This window comes from Lissotriton helveticus, chromosome 12 (genome assembly GCF_964261635.1).
Source record: "Lissotriton helveticus chromosome 12, aLisHel1.1, whole genome shotgun sequence".
In the NCBI taxonomy this organism is placed as follows: domain Eukaryota; kingdom Metazoa; phylum Chordata; class Amphibia; order Caudata; family Salamandridae; genus Lissotriton; species Lissotriton helveticus.
In genome coordinates, this window is record NC_136073.1 from 860,353,337 (window position 1) to 860,369,815 (window position 16,479).

General features: G+C 47.4%; 1 protein-coding gene across 1 annotated transcript in view; it reads left to right on the top strand.

The window, feature by feature from the left end:
- Positions 1-9,867: 9,867 nt before the first annotated feature.
- The window catches only part of LOC144799624 (tropomyosin alpha-1 chain-like), a 50,168-nt gene continuing 43,556 nt past the window's right edge, over positions 9,868-16,479 (top strand). Inside the window, exon 1 of the mRNA XM_078671040.1 lies at positions 9,868-10,114. Within this exon, the coding sequence (XP_078527166.1) occupies positions 10,001-10,114 (114 nt within the window). The 5' untranslated portion in view covers positions 9,868-10,000. The remainder of the gene's footprint in view (positions 10,115-16,479) is intronic.

Consider the following 16,479-nt stretch of genomic DNA (forward strand, 5'->3'; position numbering starts at 1 on the left):
TGCCCCCCAGGGGCCCAGAACTGGCCCCCACCCTAGCGGGCCACTGGGGAAACGCCCGGTGCCCGCCATGGCCAGTCCGGCCCTGCTTTTAATGAACACATGAAAAAAAATTGCACTAGGTACAGTATGCATGTTACTAAGATCTATATTTTGGAAGTACTTGTTAAAATCTTATTCCTAAATCTTATTTGAGCATTTTAGGGCAGCCTATTTTGTGTAATGCAAATTTAAAATAATGATTTGCATATTCAAAATGCTTTCTGTCAATGGTCGGACCTCACAACACTAAAAACACAGAAGTCACTATTACCCGCTTCACCAACTAGAATTCAGTTCTGTGGCTCTCACAGAACAAACACAGATATGTGCAGTGATCACATTAACCACTAGAGGTTTAATAGCGTGAAAGAGTGTACTTCTCACTGTTTAGTTTGACTTGCATTGATTTATCTGATCGAGACTATTAGTTATAGATCCTTACCTTGGAATTTCCGCCAGGTGTCTGGATCTGGAGATTTTTCTTCAGAAGTACCCCTGCGTGTCGTTTGGTGGCGTCGGTTGGCTTCTCGTCCGTTGTCGGCATTGTGGGCGCTGGCATAATGCCGCTGGACCTCCATAGAAGCCGCCCATGCGCGCTGACGTTAGTTCTTTTTCTGCGCCAGCCTAAACGCAGATCTGGAGAGAGCTACACCTTAGCCGTTTTTTGGCTGGTCTTTTTTTTCTTTTGTCAATTTCTTTTTTAAGTTTCAAACTCCTGGTGCGTCAAGGGATGTCCCAACGTCGGACCGGATTCAAGCCTTGCTCCTGTCATCAGGCGATGTCCATGACAGATCCACACCTCATGTGCCTTTGGTGTCTGGAGCGCGACCACTGCCCGAAGTCGTGCTCCGAGTGCCAGGCCATGAACCGGAAGGCATTGCGGGAGTGGTCCTGAAAGCTGCTGGAGGCCCGGCGCTCGGCTCCACATCACTCCAGTTCTCGTTCGAGAGGAAGGTCTTGAGAACGGTCTTGCAGCTCACACTCCTCACACTCAAAGTCATCGGGGAGGTCTTCTGGTAAGTCAGGAAAACACAAGAAGAAGTTGAAGAAGCACAGGCGTTCTTCGACTTCTCCCTGTCGGTCGACCGAGCATTGTCGCTCGAAGGCTTCGTCTCCAGCACCTACTTCTGATATGGCTCTGCACCCAGCCACGGCCGGTAGTGGGAGTACTGGCCGGGCGGTGACGTGGGGAGGGGAGGGACAGGGTGGGGGGTAGTAATGAATGGATTCCGGAGCTTAACAGGTAAGTACATATAAAAATAAATTAAACGAATTTTCGTTGCGCGCACTGCAGCGCATTTGGTGATGCAGTGCGCGCAACGAAATTCGTTTTATTTATTTTTATGTTTACTTACCTGTTAAGATCCAGAATCCATACATTACTACCCCCCACCCTGCCCCTCCCCCTCCCCACATCACCGCCTGGCCGGTACTTCCACTACCAGCCGTGGCTGTCTGCACCTCCCTACTTTTCTGGGAACTGGAGCGTCTCCTGCCCAAATTAAAAAATGCTATGAGGCCTTGTACCTCATTTTTGGGCAACCCGGCTACGCTAGCATGCCTACCGGCACTGCGGAGTCCCTGTGTTCATTTCTGGAATTCCTTTTGGGCCAGAAAGTGAGGAAGAGGACTGGGAGGGGCCGCTGGACCCTTTAACTGACCAGCTTGAAGAACCGGACTGGCGAATGGACCTGGGTGATGCCAGTGGTCTAGACACATTCCCTGACACTTGCTTGCTTTCTCCCCCTACTGTGGCTACAGAGGAGGGAGCTTCCTATGCTATGGTGGTGAAGAGGGTAGCCGGCGTCCTAGGCCTCGAGCTCCCTATAATGGCAGTCAGGATTAACCTCCTGACAGAGGTGTTTCAGCCTACAGCTTCCTATTCTTAACCCCTTTTGCTGTTCAATGAAGCCCTCACGGACATCCTTCTGGGCACTTGGTCCAAGCCCAGCACAGAAGCTCCTGCGGATAGGACGATTGCCGCCGCCACCGCCCTGCTCCGGGCGACCCAGCGTTCCTGACCCAACACCCCTCCCCTGAGAGCTTGGTTGTCCAAGTCTCATCATCGAAAGGCGCATTCCCTTCTGCTTCTCCAGATAGGGAGTCCAAGGAGCTGGATCACCTTGAGAAGAAGATGTTTTCTTCCTCCAGCTTGGCATTGTGGTTGGTAAATACCACTTGCCTCTTGGGCCAATACTCCCATACAATCTGGGAGACGGTTGCGCAGGTGCTGCCTCAGTGCCCGGAGGAGGCCCGGGCCGTTCTCTCTCAAGCAGTTGCAGACGGGAGAGACGCAGCCAAATTCGCCATAAGATGTGGACTGGATATCACAGACTCACTGAGCAGAACGATTGCCATATCAGTAGCTGTTAGACGCTACGTCTGGTTGAGGACTTCTGGCTTCTCAGGGGATGTCATGGACATGCCCTTTGATGGCACTCGTCTTTTTGATGACAAGACAGACTCAGTGCTTGAAAGCTTCAAGGATTCTCGAGCTACTGCCAGATCCTTTGCCCTCGCTGCTACCTCCTGTCCACCTCAGTCTGCCTTTCATCCCGTTTGTGGCTTTGGAAGAGCCGCCCAGCCACGTCCTGTCCAGACTAGCCACCGAGTCACGCAAGCTGTCCAGCCTCTGCATGGCTGTAGACGTGGGATCCAGCGTCCTCGTGGGTCAGGGAGCCAGTGGGTGGGCCAGTCCACCCTTAACCCCCTGCCACCATCTCCAAACCTTCCTTGTCCAACATTCCAGGCCCATCACCAGGCAGTTGGAGCAAGGGAGCGCCATCACCTCCCCCGCTGGAAATCCATCACATCGCATAAGTAGGTTCTGCAAATAGTCCAAAGGGTCACCTCCCTCCCCTTCGAGACTACCCATCCCTCCATGCCACCCTCATACGTTTGCATGTCAGAGTATCATTTGGCACTTCTCTGCAAGAAAGATTTGGCTCTCTTGACCAAGGGAGCCATAGAGAGGGTCTCCTTGCCAGAAGTAGGCCGTGGTTCCTATTCCTATTACTTTCTGGTCCCCAAAAAGGAAAAAGGCCTGCATCTTATCCTAGACCTCCAGGCCCTCAACTTCTTCCTCCGGAAGGAGAAGTTCAAAATGCTCATCCTAGCCCAAGTTCTGTCTGCGCTCGACCTAGGAGACTGGATGGTGGAGTTGGACTTGCAGGACGCATATTCCCAAATCCCCGTCCTGCCAGCCCACAGACGTTACCTTCGGTTCACTGTAGGTCACAAGCTTTTTCAGTTCACCATTTCCCCTAGCTCATCTGCGCTGATCAGGGTTTCCAGTCTTCCCCTATCTTGACGACTGGCTGTTAAAGGCGGGCTCACCCCAGGCTATCCTCCCGAGAAGCGAGTCTGGGAGATTCGGGCTATGATACCGATGATTTAGCCTCTATCGCAGATTTCGGTGAGAATTACTGCTGGGCCTCATGGCCTCCTGCATGTGGATCATGCCAGATGGCATATGCGAGCTCTGCAGTGGGACCTGAAGGTACAGTGGCGCAGCATTAGGGGAATCTTTTCGACAACGTCCAGATCTCGGAGGGCACTGCTCACCAACTGCAGTGGTGGCTAACGAACCAAGATTGGGTCAGAGGCAGATACCTTTCCCTTCCCCAACCAGATCTAATGGTGGTGAAATGTGTCGCTTCTGGGATGGGGTGACCACCTGGGAGAGGCGGAGATCAGAGGCGTCTGGTCTCTGGCGGAGTCCGTCTCCATATCAACCTTTTGCAGCTCTGGGCGAGCGGACTGGCACTGAAGGTATTCCTTCCCTCTCTCAAGGGGAGAGTGGTGCCGGTGTTCGCCGACAATACCACCACCATGTGGTACTGCATCAAACATGTTCATTTTTTATTATTCACGTTTAGTTCTTGTTTTTATGACAAGAGGGTATATTTAAGCAGTTGCGCTACCTGCTGTGTAATCAAAATACATCAAGCATGACCTTTCCTTTGTTTCATCTCATCTTGTGATCCTGGACATATTTGTTTAGCACCTTCTACCTTAGCTAAAATTGAGAGCCTTTACTTTATTTCATCACATCGTGTGATCCTGAGCACATGATTTTATCAACTTGTACCTCACCTAAAATTGGGAGAATTTCAAAGCAGGCCAACTCATGGAGTTGTGGCCTTTAGAACTCAAATTGTAAGTTTTCAGTATACTACGTGAACAGATTGAACACAGTAAGTAAACCTTTGCTCCGTGAATACCTGCCCATTCTGATAAATTCAGATTTCTCCAGGGCCGCGCTCCCTTGAGGATATCTCGCGCTGCTCGCCTCTTTGACCATACAAGGTGACGGCCAGCGAGCTGTCCGTTCCTCGGGGGCAGACTCATTTCTGCTTCTAATCTGAGAAATGCGCGCTTTTATCTAGCGCTTTGCCCCTGGACATTCCTCCTCCGCGCCATGCGCTATGTCATCTCCCTCTCCGGGCTGTCAGGGCTCCGATAACACCGGGGACAGATCCCTGGCTGGACTCACAGCCCGATAGAGCCCCCGACGGCTGCATTAATCTGGTGCTGTACCAGGGAGGGGCGCAGTCCAACGCGGAATGCTCAGATTTTTATTTCAATTATACAGAAGGTGGCCTGAACTTTTCCCACCACTTTAGTCGAATCTTTTCCTTCTGTGCACCATCCCCCCGGGAACACTCCCAGCTGCAGGGCCACCGCTTTCCAAAAACACCACAAAGCTTTTAATTTAGCGTTTCATTAGCTTTGTTTGACACTCGTCGGCCGCCTTATTTTTAGCCCTGCCTCTGAAGTGTCTTTGATGCTTCAGGGCCGCAAGAATGTCCCAGGAGGCTGGTCTGAGCATCAGAGAGCCGGGCCTGGATGCAGTCAGAGCTGGAAACAGGACAGCGCAGCGGGCACCCGGCGGGTTTAAAGAGCAGGCATGCTTTCGAGCTGTAGGCAGGAGTTTAAAGCAGTGCTATGGAGGTAGGAGGTGGGGTGTGAGCACGGCCTATTTACAGAAAACAGTCTCAATTCACACACACACAGCGGTGGGCGAGCCAACAGGTTAACAGGGAGAGGTGAGCCGAGGGTCTGTCTGGCTCGTATCTCCGAGCCTGTGCCCGAGCCGAGCCCTGAACATGTTTGATGCATAAATCATACAGCAAAACATCATAAAGTGTCTTCAAAAACCAAAAAAAGGTGTATTTCTTTAACATGTGGACGCTTTGCCATAATTAGGTCACGTTATAGTACTGAATTTATAAGTGATAGTTTTTAAACACGAACATTAGTGAACTAAGAGGCAAGACAAGTGTTGTGTAAACCCTGCAAGTGGCCTAGATTATTATACAGGCACATTATAGTTTATTAAATCAAACACACATTTTTTTGTATAACTGGTATTCGGAACTCACATGTCAGAAAAATGCTTTCATACACGATAAGCAAGAAAAAATGTTTTGGTGAAGTAAATTATTTGCCTAATATCACACAATTTAAACAGGAATGTTGTGATTTATGCAGGTTTTCTGGTTTCACTTCGTACAAATCAGCCAGTAAATTGGTATCTATGTGTCTTTCTTTATGGTAAAGCATTGTTTATACCTATTTGTGCATTTTTCTACAGTTTTTATGTAGAGCGAACTTGACCTGTAGGTATTGGAACTGCTACACATGAGCACCAATTACATTGCACAAAGTCACCATTCATTCGTCAGGGGCGGCCTTAGACATGTGCAAGCTGTGCACCTGCACAGGGCCACGAAACCCCAGGGGCCTCCAAGCCAATATATATCCTTTATATAATAATCCTCTGAGGATGGATACATATTTGCGTGGCGGCCCCTGGCAGGGATTTGGTGGCCTCCAGCTCTGTTCCACTTCCAAACACCCTGACCCCCCCTTCTCTGGCCTCCACGCTCCGCCCCGCCAGGACCCCCTCTTCCGGGGCCCCCTACTTACGCTCCCTGCCCAGGGCCGCCATGAGCCTAGAGCCGCCCCTGATTCGTTCTATATACGGATGGGGAGATTAAGTAATTTGCCCAGAATCACTGGATGTTGAGCCAACGCTGAGAGGCAAAGTCGGCAGCTCTTGCTGTAACACCACCTCCAGGGCACAGGGAGGCAGGCTGAAGCCAAACGAAAGCTCGGCTCATTCTGGGCTCGAGGTCCCGACAGGACCGTGAGCTGAGTCAGAGCCGGGTTCAGGCTCAAGCCTGGCTCGAGCTTTTAGTGGCTCGCCACCTCTACTTCCACGTCCACGCACAGACACTGCAGCTGAATTGCTGTTAAATTGCAGGCATTGAGCAGGAAGAGTTTAATTAGTGCGGTGTGATAGAGGCTCGATGAAGAGGCCTGCCTGCGGACACATTAAAATGGGACCTTCATGTGAGAATGAGGTACATATTATAATACATTACAAATGTGCCGTATCATGCCAGGAGTGATTTATTATTTCCTGATGTTCTCTCGCCATGCACGGATTTATGATAGAACAACGCATGCCTGAACCATGCAGTCTTAACCACGACTGCGTCTTTACCACGCATGCCTTTACCACGCAATTTTGCTGAAAAGACATGATTGGGAAAGGGACATGTGTGCTAAAGATCATACCCCTGTCCCAGCCCTGAAAACTGTTCCTTTTTCCCTGCCCTGTGCCCTAAAGTCAACCCTAGCCCTATACACTACCCTGACCAAGACACCCCCACCTTGAAGGCTAAAAATGCCCACAGCTTTCAAAATGTCCCTTTTCCCCCACCCCGCCCTGAGCCCTAAATACTTTCCCCACACACTAAAAACTACCCCAACCCCAGCGCCCCACACCCTGAGCCCTAAAAACTGACACCTATCCCTGTAAACTGCCCTGACCCAGGCCCCCCTCATCCTGAGGCCTAAAACTGACTCAGCCCTGAAAACTGTCCCTTCCCAACAAAGCCCTACAAAATGACCCTGCGCCCTATAAACTATCCGCCACCCCGCGTCCCCGCCATCAGCCTTAAAAACTGTCCCCAACACATGTAAAGTACCCCGACCCGGCACCCTTTCCCTGAGCCCTAAAACTGCTCCCTGCCCTATACACAACCCCAGCAGCCGAGCCCTAAAAACTACTCCACAGTGAAAAACGACCCAACCCCCCAAGACCCAGCCACAGCCCCACATGCCTCACTGCATCCTCTCCCGATCCTTCCCCTTCCTGTCTTCCTGTACATGCCCATCCGCTCTGCATCTAGACCACGCATTGCCTTAACCACGCATATGTGTTGTTTGGTATATATGTATATATGTGGTATATATGTGGTTTGGCTTGCGGGTAAACCGCGTGCATGGCTAATCCCGAGTTGTTAAGGCCGTTTGCCAACATGCACTGCTTGTACCCTCACCTATTACATCACTTGTGACATGTTCTTGATAACATCCCTATTGACGTCTAAAATGACAACATTGATTGCTCATTTAAAACCGTATAACTGCAATTTTCACCTAATTATAACATCCCTTTATCCTTTGTTTTTTTCCATTGAATAAATACATATATATGGCCTAACGGTTAGGCCGGTGGATCTCAAATTCGGGGAACCAGGTGCGAGTCTCGGCAATGACACTCAACATCTTGTAATTCTAGGCAAATCAGTCAATCCCCCCACTTCCTAACAAAAATTAACGTGTCCTTGTGTAACTTAACTGGTGCTCATGTAAAGCGCTCTGAAACCTGATACCTTTGGGTCAAGTTGGCGCTATGTAAAACTCAGAAAGAAAAAATATATATATACGGCTTTATTGAACGTCACAATTAACTGACATCTAATAATTTTGATACCCTCTTATTGGATTTAACACCACTCCAAAATGGTGCCCTCATTGGTGTGCGAGGGTTGAGTCCTATGTCAATGTCAATGATTGCCTAAAACTTTATTAACCTGCTGTTTGTTTGTCACGAGTGACACACTGATGAAGGCTCACGCCGAAACGCGTCTTGTGCTTTTCCCCAAATAATAAATCACCGTGCATCTTTATTCCTTGAGTGCTGCTTTCTTTTCTTGTCAACCGAGAGGAGTTTTGAGCGAAATATATATATGTGTATACATATATATTTATATTTATATATATATATATATATATATCTGCCACCAATACGTTCTTTTAGAAGGCGCACGCTGTATCACGGTCAGTGCCAGACAGCAGGGATGAACGTATCCCCACAAAACAATCTTCCACCAAACAATGATTAATGTCTGCACACGTCCAAATGCTTTTTTAGAGGGTATTTATTCAAGAGACTTGCAAAGCCCCATTCACCTACGCGTTTCGACCGCAGGTCTTGATCACAGTGTTAACCTTGGCATGTAACTGCACTCAGCAGGGCCTCCTAAAGTCACGTGGGGCCAATACTTAATATATAAAGGATCACGAAACACATGAACGTTGTCGCGCCATGATTCTAACACAGCATCCTCTGAGGAAGGGGTTTATTACCCTGAAACGTGTCAGGCGAACACAAAGAAAAGGTCTCCTGTTGGTGGCTGAACGACTAGCACCGGATGGTGGAGGCGCTGCTGTGTGCTCCTCCGAGCTTTTGGGCAATTTGGGAGTGATTTTATATATATATATGGTAATTGAAATTGGGCTTGGATCCAGCCTTGGGGCGAGCACACACTGTGGAGCGCTCTGAATGCTGAAGGATCGCTTTGTTTGGATATATATATATATATAGCTTCTGGTGTTCTATTGATTCCGCACTCGCGGGCGGGTGCATGGTCCACAAAGGAACAGTGTGGCATATAATCTCCCAGCTCCAAAAAACTCCAGCACTAACAAGCTGATACCTTTGGGTCAAGTTGGCGCTATATAAAACTACGAAAGAAAAAAAATATATATAAGTATGTATATATATATATATATGTGTGTGTGTGTATGTGTTTTGAAATATCACTTTGCATATAAACATATTAAGCAAACAGCACTGCTGTCCAGTGAGAGTTATTTGGACAAATCCCTGTGGGTGGTAGGTGCAATGTCTTATTGGGTGCCACCTTCTGGCACTTTCAACATGTGTGGTGGAGGGCGGGTGGTGGGCGAAGTGGGGGGGGGGCAGGATAAATCGAGCTAGGAGACAGGTCCATTTGTCCCTCTCTCTAAAGACTCCTGTGCGATATATGTGTTTTACATCGAGCAAAGTCTTACATTTTGTACATTTCCTCAAAGATTCCAAAGTTTTGAAACAAAAAATTCCCGAAATTGAGGGTGAGGCACCCTTGCACGTTCTCCCAGGCCTTGTTCGTAGCCCCTGCCATAGGCTACAGCCTCCCTCGTAGAGTTTCGCCTTTCACAAGAGGCTTGCACTAATCACGGAACTAATTCACGAATTTCAGCGGTTGGCGAGGAATTATTGTTAAAATGCGCACTATGTCAGGGCTGACACTGATGAAAGGGGGAGCTGCCTTTGAAGCCCACCGACGCAGACCGAATAAAGTTCACACACGTCCCTTGAAGTTGTTACCCCCCAGTATATGGTCGTTTGAGGCTCACGAGCCCCCAGACCATTCTTCACGGGGGCCCGGAGATTAGCGCCTCACTCCTCATCCACCGGCCACAATGAGCTTTGTCTGAAGCCTGCTGTGTTCAGATGTCGACACCTGCTTCTGTCAGGAAGTTAAAAATGGAAACACAAGCGCTTTATCCCCCTTAACAAAACGCAGCGACCCAAACATGGAGACAGGCCGTGCGCCGAGATCAGGCCCGCCCAGAATGCCGAGATAATTCCCATGGAAGACGGGGTGAAGGGGGGGGGGGGGGGGGGGTTAGTAAGGGGTGGGGAAGCTGTGGGGTCTTGGTCACTTTCCAAAATCTCCATCCTGGCTCTTTAGGCGTTTAAAGCAAGTGACGGTCCTGAGCGCGCTCACATCTGCTCTCGGCTCGCCCCGCTTCCTGACGCCTGTTCCCGCCAGCAGCGCCCCTCGCTTCCGCCGGAGAGCCGGAACCTTCCGCCAAGATGGAGGCTATCAAGAAGAAGATGCAGATGCTTAAGCTGGACAAGGAGAACGCCATCGATCGCGCGGAGCAGGCGGAGGCGGACAAGAAGGCGGCGGAGGACAAGTGCAAGCAGGTACCAGGGCGGGGGGCTGCTGATTGTCCAACCAGGGGGGGCAAGGCAGGCCCCCGAGGTGCAGGAGGGGGTCCCACTCTTCATGGGACCCCCTTTTAGCCCAAGGTCTATGAATATCTGTAAGAAACGGGAGCTTGAGGGTGCCCTCACCACATTCTACAGGGGGGCCCCATCATTTTGGGGTGAGCGCCAGGCAGTGGGGTAGTAGGGGGGCGCTAAATGTTGAAAGAAAGAAAATTCTTACTACTAATTTTTTATCTTTTACAATTTTGTATCAGAAAGTGCTAACAGTCCACGGTGCCCTAGTGCTGGCACCCCACACTATGCCGCTGGCACCAGATACGGGCAACTAGTTGAGGCCTGAAACAAAAAATGTTGCTTTGGACGGTTAAGATGCGCTCCTTCTTGAAAAGAATTCCCAAACAGAGTCCCCTAAATTATCCTACACCGGGAGCATTAATACATACCATAAGGACTCGGTATTTGGAAGGGACGCCCTAAACACCCTATTTCTGAATATTGAACCAATTTAACGATTCGGAAGACCTCTTCTGACTTGTTAATTAGATTTAATGCATTTTAAAAAGTGTTTTAGCGGCCGCTAACCCTCAGATGATCAAACCCGAGGTTCTGCAGATGTTAAAACACTTTGTATATGTGGCCCCTAATAACAAGTTTTCACACAATCAGGATGTTTGATCGCTAACTGTTTCTTAATGAAATTAGTGGATAAAATCAAGGCTCTTCAAAGTCAGCAAGGGGGTGAACTGTCACTTACCTCTTTGGCAACACCTGGATTATATGAATTTACACCTGATGTGCCAACTAGACTGGCGTGAATGTTTTCTGTTTTTGCAAAATGCACCTCAAACTGCCTATTTTTGCAAGTTTCCTTGAAACATAGGAAATTTCTCTCGGCCTTGGTGCATCATGATGTTTCATCTCATGAAATTCACTTTGCAGACCAGTTAACAAAATTGTTTTTTTCACAAGCAAAATAATATCTCTGTCGGGTTTCGAGTATCTGTAAAATATTGATGCCGGCAACTGCTTTAGAATAAAATGTCACATGGCGAGAATTTTGAACTTTTTGATGATACTAATGTTAGGCATTTTACACGGCACACTCTCAAACTGAAGTATCTTGTGATCCTTAAATGATGGCTGTTAAATTGCACAGCCCATTGGTGCTCATTTTCCACCTATCACCTCTACTCCTGATAATTCTCTCCTCAGCCATGCCAGATAAATCTCCCTTTCACCGTATCCCTTGTAATGCTTCTTTCACCATATTCCAGATAAAGCTTCTGTCACGTCTGTGCAGGATAACATCTCCTCACCCAATGCAAGATCATGATTTACGACCAAAATCTGGTAGCAAAACATTAATATCTTACCACCAACTCAAAGGAGGTGGTAACCCTTTCCCAAACAGGAAGGGACCCCTATTGCACCAAAATCAAACAGGCTAATAAGCCAAAAGGAGAGGAGTTCCTCTTTTATAAACGAAAATAACCGTCCGTCTTCCTCCGATGTGATCTCACATCGGAGGAAGACGGACGGTTATTTTCGTTTATAAAAGAGGAACTGTGTGATTTTGGTGCAATACACTTTGTCAAATAAGGATTTAATCATAATGAATCCCTGAAAAGGCAGCTGATTCAGTCCAGTACAGGCCCGCGCCACATTCAGTGAAGATTTAGGTAGCCTTTCCTCCGTTGATGGTCTTGGGCAATCAAGACAGCACTCAGTGACTAATCCTTGGGTGGGACCACCATGTTACGGCTGGATCCCGTCCCTCCTTTGCAAGCAGAATTGGAGTTGAAGTTGGTGACAACCATATTTAGTCTTTACTGGGACGCTGATTTGTCGAGGCGGGGGCTTTCCACCATTACAGACTTCCAGTTCACATACAATTAATGGACGTTGCTTTTCTTCCATTCAGGTTCAGACAGGATCTTACTGGTTAAGTTAATTTAAAGGGTCACTGAATTTGACAGCTACATACTGTACCTACGGTTATGGAGATATTGGCACTATAATTGTACTCCGATGTGGGACACTTTTTGCTTGCCCTGAAGAAGTTCCCGCTATGGGGCTGAAACATGTTGGCTGGATTGTGTAAAAACTAATTGACCTTTTATGAGAAAAACTATTTTTGAATAAAGAAGTTATTATCCTACTCTCATTGATTCAGTGGATTTCTTGAAGTTGCGCTCCTCCAATTTGTTATATGACTATTTGATCTGGAGCACAGTGATGCCACTAAACAGCTGGCATAGGGGTCGTTTGCACAGCGACTATAAGTTCAGGAATTGGCAAAGAGGTGCAGCATAGAGGGTCCGCCATTGTTGCTTCAAAACTTTAAACAAGGTATTTGTAACGTTTCATTTTGTCCGAAACGCATCCCGTTTTTTAAGAAAAACGGGCTGTATTTTGAAAAACATTGTTTTTATTTAAAAGCGGTTGCAGACATGGTGGTCAGCTGGTTCAAGCAGGGTACCAACCTTGTGTGTGTGGCCAATCTTAGTAGGTCACAAGCTGAGGCCTACCTTGTGAATATGGGTGAGGTAGGTCGAATTGCAACCCACTACGATTCTGTGTTTTGTGACCTGATCTATTAGTACATAGGTAGTTTTGCAAAATCAAAAAATGATTCGGTAAAAGTTGATGTGCAATTTACAATTACTTTTACCAAATCAATTTTTGGAACATGAGGCCATTTGTGCCCGAAGCTGTCCCCCTCACTGCGACGGAGAGCGATTACCTTAATATTTAATCACTCATTCTGAATCCCATTGTAATTGTGCAAACCCTACATCATCAATTTTCCTTTGTTACATTTTGACAGTAAAAACCCAGAAAAACATGTCCAAGTAAAAAGGGTTTAAAAGAGGCAAAACATGCTAAGTGGGAGCGCGAGCTCCGATACCGCGTATTATGCCTTATTCAAAATCTGTCGAATGGCTGGATAGTATAGAAACCGGTAAATACTGCACATTGCAGTATTTGTTTACCTGGAATTTCCTACATTAAACAAAATTGAAAAAAGGCACTTGCACTTAGAAAAAAAGCAAAACTATTTTTTTCAAATGTATCACACCCGCGCCATGCATCCTTTTTGATTGGCTTATTCACAATGACACCATGGTTGGTTGTCTCAGGGGAGACTCCATGTGTTGAGGGGCCTGAATACACACCTGGAACTGAGCCCACACTTCTCAGCAGGGCAAGGAGTGCTGGGGCACTTTAAATGGCACTGGAGCATTCAGAACCTCTGCAGGGGTGTGTGTTTCACCGTGCAGGTAACAGCTGCACAAGCTTTGCCCACACACAAACAGTTACTTCACAGGAAACAGCAGTGCAAGCTTCACACAAACTCACAGAAAAGGTATAGTACAGTCAGCAACAGTGTAAGCTTTGCACAAACACACAAAAGGTACAGTACGGCCAGCAACAGTGCAGGCTTCACACACACACACACACACACAAAAGGTACAGTATGGACTGCAACAGTGCAAGCTTCACACAAACAGGTAAAAGATATTGTACAAACAGCAAAAGTGCAGGCTTCACACAAACACACAAAAGATATAGTAAGTACAGCATCAGTGAAATCTTCACACAAATACACAAAAGGATACAGTACGGACTGCAATAGTGCAAGCTTAACACAAAACATAAACGATATAGTACAAACAGCCACAGAGCAAGCTTCACACAAACACACAAAAGATATAGTAGGGACAGCAACAGTGCAAGCTTCACAAACCCACAGTAAGCAAAGTAGGGAAAGCACAGTGCACACTTCACACAAACACACAAAAGTTATATTACACACAGCAACATTACGATCTTCACAAACACACAAAAACTATAGTACAGACAGCAACAGTGCAAGGTTCGCACATAAGGTATAGTACACATAGCAAAGGTGTAAGCTTCACAAGCACACAAAATGTATAGTACAGCGGGTAAAAGGTATAGTACAAACCGCAACAGTGCAGTCTTCACACAAAAGATACAGTGCATACAGAAGTAGTGCAAGCTTCTCACATATGCAATAAGTGGAAGAAAAGACAGCAGCCCTACAAGCTTCTCTCACGCACACAGAGAAATAAATATGTTTGAGGATTAGTAGTGCAAACCTTCCTTGTATAAATGACATGCACAACAGAAACACCAGCAGTAGTGCGCGCTTCACTCAAAACTTAAATAGTTGTTGCACAAGCATCTGTTGGGTAAGCTTCCCTCACACATGCAGAACAGGAGTAGCACCCACAGCAGTGATTTTTATTTATTTATTTTGTATTTTATAGAGTGAGAACTTGACCTGTTAGGGTATCAGAGCGCTTTACATAGTCATAGAGTTGTACAAAAGGCATGGAAACACAAGAGTATATAATAGATTGGGAGGGTTGGGGGGTGTTGAGTACAAGGAGGAAGAAAGGACACTAAGTACAGTTAACATTACAGTTGCTAAGGACTCAAGAGGGATGGAAGGATACAAAGTACAGTTAACATTACAGTTGCTAAGGACTCAAGAGGGATGGAAGGATACAAAGTACAGTTAACATTAAAGACAGGCCCCAGGTTCCTTGGTGGGGCGAAAGGTCGAAAGAAGGAGGCAATAGTCTCTGTGGAGGTTGAGGACAGGGTTTTAGACAAGGAATTTACTCATAGGGAAGGATTTGGCCTCCTTTTTAGGGCTCGGCCTACGCCCACGAAGTGGGTGGAGTTTCGAGCTCCTAATGTTAAAGAGAAAAAAAAAGTATCTCTAGGGCTTTGGCGAGACACATTCCTTAGTGTGTTATGTCATCTGGCCAATGATTCGTCTTCGCTGTGGTGTCTTTTTAATAGCCTTGAAGTGATAGGCTAAATGTCGTATTCGTCGGCCATGTTTGGCATTTTTCGTGCGTGTGCGCGCAAAGAAGTACATTAATTATAATTAGGAGCTGTCAGGGTGCCTCCGTAAGTGAATCCAGATGGCCGGGCGCGTTCACCATTCAGCAGCGCTCAGCGCGCAGCTGCTGCATGCCAGGCCGGGAGTGAGGTATTCCGGCACTTTGGGGGAAAGTAAGTGCAGCCTGCCTCTTCTTAATGGGTTACACCAAACCTGGCGAGCAGCCGGGGATGTTACAGCGTGCCATCCCCACCCCTCCCAGGGATTCCTTTCACGACAGGGCCCGGAGTTGTTCTGTTATCCTTTGCACGCCTTTCTCAGCAAGCACAAGAATGTCTGGTATTGTTATTTAAAAGGCCGGTGCCTCGCCCCCCTCCCCGAGGCCCCGCCCTTTGCCTGCACTGATCAGGGTCCGGCCTGTCGAAGGATTCCCATCTCCACAACCCAGGCATGCAGAGCCCCACCGCTGCCCCGACACCTGCCATATGCATTTGTCGTTTGCGCCTCCCCCACTCCTTGGAATGTCCCTGCCCCCACCTCCTCACTTCCCATCCCCTTTCATCTTCAAGGGAAGCCCCAGACCTGCTCAGCCCAGGGGCAGCTGCACGAACGGCCCCTGCTACCGGGAGGAAGGGACCGCCACTGATGCAAAAAACAAAACACAAGAGGCCCAGGCAGACCTCGGGGCCCTAAACTCAGACAATAATGAACAACACAAGCAGTGGCACTGGAAATAGGGATGCGGAAGCAGCTACAACACCCTCTGGTAACACGGAAAGAGTTCAGAGGCAGAGTAAACACACACCAAACAAACAAGAGGCCCAGGAGTATTATTTTTTTTCCAAAGACTGGAAAATGTCACGCAAACTCTTTTGGCAGACTGCTGGCCTTATTCAAACACAGAAATCTGCATTTTATTTATCTTTCTCTGACTGCAAAATGCACCTTAAACACAGCCGTGCACTAGAGCAGTGTGCGGAAGGAGAATGCTAGGGCAGACCGCAGATTTCCAAACAAGTGTATACATAAAGCCATATGTTAGGTTTGCAAACCAGACTTCACAAGTGTTTTCTAACCAACCAGAAGCACGCGAAGTACACATAAATACATTAACTCTTTGGGCGCGATTCACTTGGAAATGTACACGTGTAAATTGAATTTACACACACAGATGGCAGGACCTGTAATTGCAATTTCACTTTTAAAATGTAAAAATTCTGGATTTCCACTCATACATGGTTGTTGTTCATGCAGTATTTCCCTAGTATGGCCTACTATTATGGAATAGTATGTTTTCTCCCTGGGGAGTGGACATTTAAAGGCCATGATGTCCAAAATGTTGGGAACACCCATAAACTCACACATTTGTGGTTATTCAAATACTTTGCCTTTACCTATTTGCACACTGGAAACAGTTGAATTTTACCCCAGTCAAGTACGGGATTAAATCTGTTTCAAGGCC